The following is a 7292-nucleotide window of genomic DNA, read 5'->3' on the forward strand; positions in this document are numbered from 1 at the left end:
ATGTCCCTGCAGCACCGACAAGGGATGACCCACTTCTCCCACTGAGCTTTCCTCGCAGGTGGAGCACCTGCTGCCCGTGGGCTGCCCGGACCCCCCCCCCCCCGGCGCTGCTCAACCTTCTCTGCACACAGAGTCTACTGCCAGTGCTTGTGACTCTCGGTACGAGGGTATCGTCTGGCCACGGCAGCTTGGGTGGCTCTCCTAAGTGGCAATGCGGAGTGACAGGGAATGACCCAGGGCTGTCCTCGGCCAATGAGAGACAGAGGTGGAGGGACAAACACCCCAACTTCCTGGCCTCTCAGGTAGAAGAACTTGATGCTTGTTTGGTACTGTCCCCCAGAGCTGCCTGCAGGGGCCAGCTGTCCTCAGCGGGCTCCTGCTCACGGACGTGCTGGTGCTGTCTTCCTCCCTAGGGCATCCCCTTTCTCATACGGGTGATTCTGGGGATGAGCTCGCAGAGAACCCACTTGCACTCAGATCCTCTTCTCAGGGGACACTTCTGGGGAGACCTGACCCCAGACACGGCCAAGGCAAAAGCCGCAGACCTGCTCCGCCCATGGCAGGTGCAGAGCAGGGGCGCAGCTAGGTCTCTGTACCCAGTGGTCCGCACCCCAGGACGTCGACCAACCAGCTGGGTGTTCGGATCACGCCCATGGTTTACAGAGCAGGCAGGATTTTGGACACCCGCCCCCAGCGCGCGGGATGGTGGGCAATCTCTGGAGCCATTTTTGGTCATCACAACTGAGGGTGACTGCTACTGGCATGCAGCGGGGGGTGCCAGGGGTGCTGCTGACCGTCCTGCCGGGCACAGGCAGCCCCCACACCACCCGTGTCGATAGCACCGAGGTTCCCAAATCCCGGCACGGTCTAGCGCCAGAGCCCCCACCTGGCTGTGGGTACCGCTCTCATCTCTGGAAGGGGGAGAAAGATTTCCTTGCCAAGACTCTGATGAGTCTTGAGGGAAGTAGGACGTGGAGCCCATCATTCCTTCATGCCTCAGTGCCAACCTCGTGCCAAGCAACGGCCAAGCTGGTGGCGAAACAAAGATGGAAAAGACATGGTCTCTGCCCTCCGAGAGTCCAGAGGCAGGTGTGGACAGCCGGGGCACACATGCAGTTCCTTCCCAGTGCGCGTGCTCCTCCAGCAGGAACCCAGAGAGCAGGACACATGCTTCATGGAGGTCAGGGCGGCATATTGGAGGTAAAGGTGAGGCTGGGCAGGTGACGAAGCAGGGAGGGTCTCTCAGCAGAAGAAGCAGGCTTTTGCAGGGACCGGGGGCCCTGAAAGGGATAGCCTGTCTGCAGCATGGTGACTCTGCTCAGAGCGAAGACGTGGGGGAAAGAGGGGCAAGAGAGCTGGGCTGGGAAGGAGGCCAGGGCCCTAACTGCAGGGCCGGCACAAGGTGAGGCAAGGGAGGCATCCAGGTCACTGCCCCATGGGGCTGGCACAACCCGGAGGCCAGGTGTCTCCCTCCAGCTGATGCCATGGCCCCTCATGTGCCTGGCCCCAGTCCCGGCGGCCCTCCTATGCCATGCTGCAAAGCTCGGAGTCCAGTCTGCTGTCCAGGAGGGGCCACGCAAGTCTCGAACTTCTTTATTTTTTCAAAGGCTGTTTGGATCACAGATAGAAAAATATGGTTTAGGGGCCCTGGGTGGCTCAGTCAGTTAAGTGTCTGACTCTTGATTTCTCCTCAGGTCATGATCTCACAGATTTGTGAGTCGAGGTGTGCGTCAGACTCTGTGCTGTCACAGCAGAGCCTGCTTGGGATTCTCTTTCTCTCTCTGCCTCTCTGTCTCTTTCACTCAAAATAAATAAACATTAAAAAAAAAGAGAGAGAGAAATGTGCTTTAGCCATCCAGTCTGGTATTTAGCCTAAATTCGGGCAAGTAGGGGTGGGAAAAAGAGCACCGGGAGGATGTGTAAAAGAGTGAAGAAACGAACCTTGTTTTCAAACCCCTTGAGGCGCTCCTCAAGTGTCCATTTGCCCAAAGACATTTGGTTGATACACAAGTAGACAAGTATTCTTGTCCATCCCTGAAAGAGGGTCATCTTTCAGCAACTCTGAGTGCAAAAGGTTTTAATCCTCTTTCCATACAATGTATCTACTATGCATGTGATTGTCATAATTGCCATTGGTTAAAATCCACGTTGATTTTGACTTTATAGTTGTGTGAAATTTGGAACTTGCACCAATCTGGCTGGTCTCTTTGTCCCTCATGAGGCTTTTCTATGAACACCCTATTATCGCCAGGTCTCACATAAACGTCTCGAGATTCTTTTAAAAATCTGTCCCCAAACGCCGGCACACCTCAAGGCAACAACGTTAGTGGGAAACAAGGGCCCATCAATGCCCTATAACCCAAACACTACCCCAAAAGCCATCCTTGGGACCTTGGCTGTGGTCTTACAGGCAGGGTGATCACGGAGGACCGCTGCCCTCCCCTGGGACAACAGTCCCGGGCTCCATCATATGCAAAGCACCTTTCGAAACAAATAGTTTAATCCCGAACTGCAATTCACTGACAACAGGCTTGCCTACCACATCGCTGGTAAAATGCCCTTTCTGTGATACACGGGGAAGTCACAAGGTAAAGACTGAAGAAGCATCAGGGCGGCATGCCGTGTGCACGTCTATGTGACACGCGTCAGGCAGGAGATCAGTGGCAGATTCAGGGAAGGAAGAATTCTGACGCCCGCACCAGATCCGGCGAGCCCGCAGGTAGGCAGGAGCTAGGAACGCGGACCCCGGGGGTGGGAGTGCGCCACGGCGGCGACGGGCGCCAGGAGCAGCCCTGCGGGTCACGACGAGGGACTCGGCAAGAGTGGACAGTTCGGGGTGAAGCAGTGGCCAAGAAAGGAAACGCAGGGCCTCCGCGGCTTCCCCGACGCGGCATTCCCGTCCAACTGGCGTGGCCTAGAGCCGTGGCAAGAAGGGGGCGTTTTTCGGGTCATTGCTACTGCTTTGGGGGCATGCTTTTGGCGTGACGGGGAAAAGAAAGGCCTGGCTGCGCAGCAGCGCAACGGCGGGCAGTGGGCCTCGTCTCGTGGCGGCCCGGAGGTGCGTTTGAGTAGACAATAGGCTGAGGCCTGACGCCTGCGGCCTGAGGCCTGCAGGGAGCGCGCATGCGCAGGAGCGGAGGCTCCAGGCGGGAGGGGGGAGCTGGGGGGCGGGGGGAGAGGGCGCGAGGGGGGGGGCTCACATCCACTTCCGGCCCAGCCCCGGGGCGGTTCCAGACCCGGCGCGCTGGCGGCTCCCACACATGTCGTTGGGTTTGGATACCCAAATCGCAGGTATGTCGTGCGGTGCTTTCCTGGGGCGCGTTTCTGGCCGTCCATTTGGAAGTTAGGCTGGTGGCTGTCCTATGCAGTGGCGGCGTCTGCAGAGGCTACCTCGACGTGAAAGACGGGACCTTCGCCCCGCTCCTCAAGGCGCTTGCGCTTGCCCTTCTCCTCAGGGCCCATTCGTGCCGCGATGCAGGAGGATTTGGAACGAGCTTTGGACCGTGCGGACTATGTCATTGCAAGTGCCCAGCAGAGGCCTCCTAAAAGGAAAGGCTCCCCGAGTGGGAAAGCGTCTCTGTTTGAGAAACTGTATGACCTCTATGTGGAAGAATGCGGGAAAGAGCCCGAGGCTGCGGAGGAATTAAGAAGCAGCGTGAACTTGTTGGAGAAGCTCGTCAGGAAAGAGTCCTTGCCGTGCTTAGTGGTCACCCTATACCCCAGAAAGGAGGGATATTCGGTGATGCTTGAGGGCGGAAAGGGATCCTATTCGGAGACAGTTCGATTGCCTTATGAAGAAGGGGAGTTGCTTCAGTACTTGGACGCTGAAGAACTGCCTCCTGCCCTGGTGGACGTCCTTGAAAAGTGTCAGGTTAACTTTTTTCACTCTGGCTGTGTCATAGCCCAAGTGCGGGACTACAGGCAGTGCAGTCGGGAGCCTCCAGGCTACCAGAGCAGACATATTCTCCTGCGCCCAACGATGCAGACGTTAGCCTGTGACGTGCAGTCCATGACCAGCGATGACCAGACCTGGACCCAGGAAGACAAACTTTTGCTTGAGAGCCAGCTGATCTTAGCTACAGCCGAACCACTGTGTCTTGATCCTTCTGTATCAGTAGCCTGCACTGCAAACCGGCTGCTCTATAACAAGCAAAAGATGAACACTCGCCCAATGAAAAGGAGCTTCCAGAGGTATTCTGCATCCTCCCTGAACCAGCAGCAGGAGCTGTCCCATCGTCCACCTCCTCCTGAGCTGAGACTGTGGGATTTTTGCAAGAAAAGCAGAGAAAGTCAAGCAGGTCCGCAGTATGACCTCAAAATCTCGAAAGCGGGGAACTGTGTAGATATGTGGAAACAGAGGCCCTGTGACTTGGCCGTACCTTCTGTAGTAGACGTGCAGAAATATGCCAGAGGGAAGTCCGTCCAATACTATAGCTTGCCACCAACAGCCTGGCCAGCCCACAAGCTAGAAGGTGATTCAGTACATGGGCATGAAGCTGGCGGTGAGTCTCAGACAACGCAGCTGACCGCCATGCAGCCACCGAAGCACTCACCTTTGTCCGGAAACAGAAGGGCCTCCAAAGAAGCCAGATGTGAGGGACAGGGGTCTCCTCCACACGCCTCCACGGATGAGCGTCCAGACGGTGTCCTGCCTGGCTCAAAGACGGATGCTGGGACGGAAGTCATTCAATCAGAGGTCTTGGCCCAGCAGGAGGCCAAATGTCCCGTCACCGTGTCCCACAGCTCCAGTGGCTCAGCCAGCCCCAGCCAGCTGCCTCCCGGAAAAGAGCCGGCACGGCCTGAGATGGCATCGGTTTGGTCTTCAGTCCTGGGAAAGGGAGTCAGCCGTCCACCTCTACGCTTCAGACTTTCCGGGAGCTCAGGAGGGACGAGGTCAGGGAACAGTTTCGCCCAGGTGGAGGCAAACGGCTTCTTTAAATCTCTATCTCCTGCTCCTAAGCCTCCGAGGCTTTTCCAGAATTCCTCTGTGGGCGCGAATCTAGTGGGCACGTTTCCTGCAGCTGCCTGGTCCAGCGCCAGCTCACCGCAGATAACCCCGACCACCCCGGTCATGGCCAACTGCCTGCAGTCCTCGGTGAGTGTGACTCGAGTTAGCACGCTTCCTGCGGCCACACTGTCTACCAGCAGCTCATCACAGAGAACCATGGATCCCCCATTCACAGCCAGCTCCCAGGAATCCCCTGTGAAAGCAAATCAAGTTAGCAAGCGTCCTACGGCTGCTGTATCCAGCACCAGCTCATCACAGGGAACCCTGGCCCCCCTGCTCACGGCCAACTTGCAGAAACCCTCTGTGGAATTGATTCAAGTTAAAGCATATCCTGCAGCCACCTCGTCCAGCAGCAGCTCATCACAAGGCGCCCTGGCCACCCCGGTCATGGCCAGCTCCCAGAAGCCCTCTGAGAACCAGGTGACTCGAGCTAGCACGCTTCCTGCGGCCATCCTATCCGCTACCAGCTCATCCCCAAGAAGCCAGGCCCCCCAGGTCACGGCCCGCTCTCCCAGCCCCAACATCCTCAAAGTGGTGGGCCCTGTTTGTGGAGTCCAGGCTTTGGTGAGGGCTTGCAGCCCCGGGCAGGGCTCTGCCGCTGGGGCCACAGCGAAGGCAGGAACGGAGGCCGGCAGCCTGCCTTCAGGAGCTGGGCCCCCGAATGTGGTGTCCGCTGCCCCGCAGGCTGCTTCTCCAGTGTGCGTTCAGCTGTTTTTAAAAGATGCTTCGGGCCTCAAGCCAGTGACTCTGATGGAGGTTCTGCAAGGCTCGCCCTCTTTGAACACCCAGCAGCAGCCAGGGCAGTGGCTCTATCAGTTGATCCCAGGAGCACAACTTCAGCAAGCCTCCGCTTCCGAGCCTAAGCAGCCAGCACCAGGGGGTTCCGGCACTCGAGGCTCAGCCCTTCCAGAGACGGCCTCGCCTGCTCAGCAAGCCATTGTCCTCAACCTCCTCGGACAGGGGACTTTGCTGCAGCCCCAGGGAGCCAGCCCGAGAGGCGGGCTGAGCAGCCCTCGCGACACACTGCAGCCGCCCCCTGCGTCGCAGCCATGTCCACTGCAGCAGGTGCAGCCGCATGGCATCTTGCAGCCCCCGGTGGCGGTGACAACAGCGGCTGCCCAGGTAACTCAGCCATCTTGGGGCTGGCAGGCCACGAGCCAGTCCAAAGGAAAAACGAACAGAGGCCTGCCTACCCCTCCCAGCTCCTGAGTCTGGCCTTCTTTTCTCTCTTTGTAAAAACGCAAGAGCATTGGCCCAACTGAACGCCGAGGTTTACTTCATTTGGGGTTTGTTTGTTTTTTGAACGTGTCAGCATCTTACCTTTAGATGGACGAACTCTAAACAGAAGCACAACCTCCTGAGTTTTACATAGAAGCAAGGCAGTGATTTAAGAAACTGGGATCGTTTTGCTTCTAGTGATCGATTTGCTGCTGTACTTGTACACAGAGTTCTCTGTATGTTCGTGTTCTAAAGAATATCCAGCTCCAAACTAGGTTCAGTCTAAACTCCAAAAGCCAAGGATTTCTTGAAAACAACAAAACTACACCAGCAGAAGAGTTAAAATGAGTATTCTTTCATATGATCGTCTTAAACCTCTTTAGAGTTGAAAATCTTAGCGTTCAAATCCTCATGTAACTGTTAGGGCCTTAGCCATTTGTAAGTGTCCGGGTCAGTACTGCTCAGTAGATGCACACTGCTGCGCAGCGGGGCTCTAGGATTGTTTTCACCCTACAGAAGCGACACTCTTGTCCCCATTGAGCACCAGCCCCCCATTTCCCTCTGCCCCAGCCCAAGCACGCACCATATCATTTTGTGTGTCCGAGAGGGTGATGGTTGTAGAGACGGCAGATAAAGTGCCGTCGTGGGACAGGAGGGCTCCTCTTATGACTGGCTTGCTTCACTTAGTGTAACGTCGTTGGCAAGGCTCACCCAGGTTGTAGCGTGGACGGGAAGGTCATAGCTTCTTATGGGGCGCTTGGGTGACTCAGTCGGTTAAGGGTCCGACTTCAGCTCAGGTCATGATCTCGCACTTCATGAATTAGAGCCCCATGTCGGCCTCTGTGCTGACAGCTCAGAACCTGGAACCTGCTTCAGATTCTATGTCTGTCTGTCTGTCTGTTCGTCTCTCTCTCAAAATGAATACACATTAAAAAATTTTTTTAATTGTTTCGCTGCACATAATCAGTACTGAAGTGACCTATTAGTGTTTGTTTATTTTTGAGAGAGAGAGAGAGAGAGCAAGAGCACCTGCGTGAGTGGGGGTAGGTCAGACAGAGAAGGAGAC

At 56.4% G+C, this 7292-nt stretch overlaps 1 protein-coding gene across 1 annotated transcript; it reads left to right on the forward strand.

Moving 5' to 3' along the window:
- Positions 1 to 3472: 3472 nt before the first annotated feature.
- On the forward strand, positions 3473 to 6217 carry SUPT20HL1 (SUPT20H like 1). Its single transcript, XM_029929629.1, has one exon. It carries the CDS (start codon positions 3473 to 3475, stop codon positions 6215 to 6217), a length of 2745 nt encoding a protein of 914 aa, XP_029785489.1.
- Positions 6218 to 7292: the final 1075 nt, after the last annotated feature.

The sequence above is a fragment of the Suricata suricatta genome, chromosome X (assembly GCF_006229205.1).
Source record: "Suricata suricatta isolate VVHF042 chromosome X, meerkat_22Aug2017_6uvM2_HiC, whole genome shotgun sequence".
Taxonomy (NCBI): domain Eukaryota; kingdom Metazoa; phylum Chordata; class Mammalia; order Carnivora; family Herpestidae; genus Suricata; species Suricata suricatta.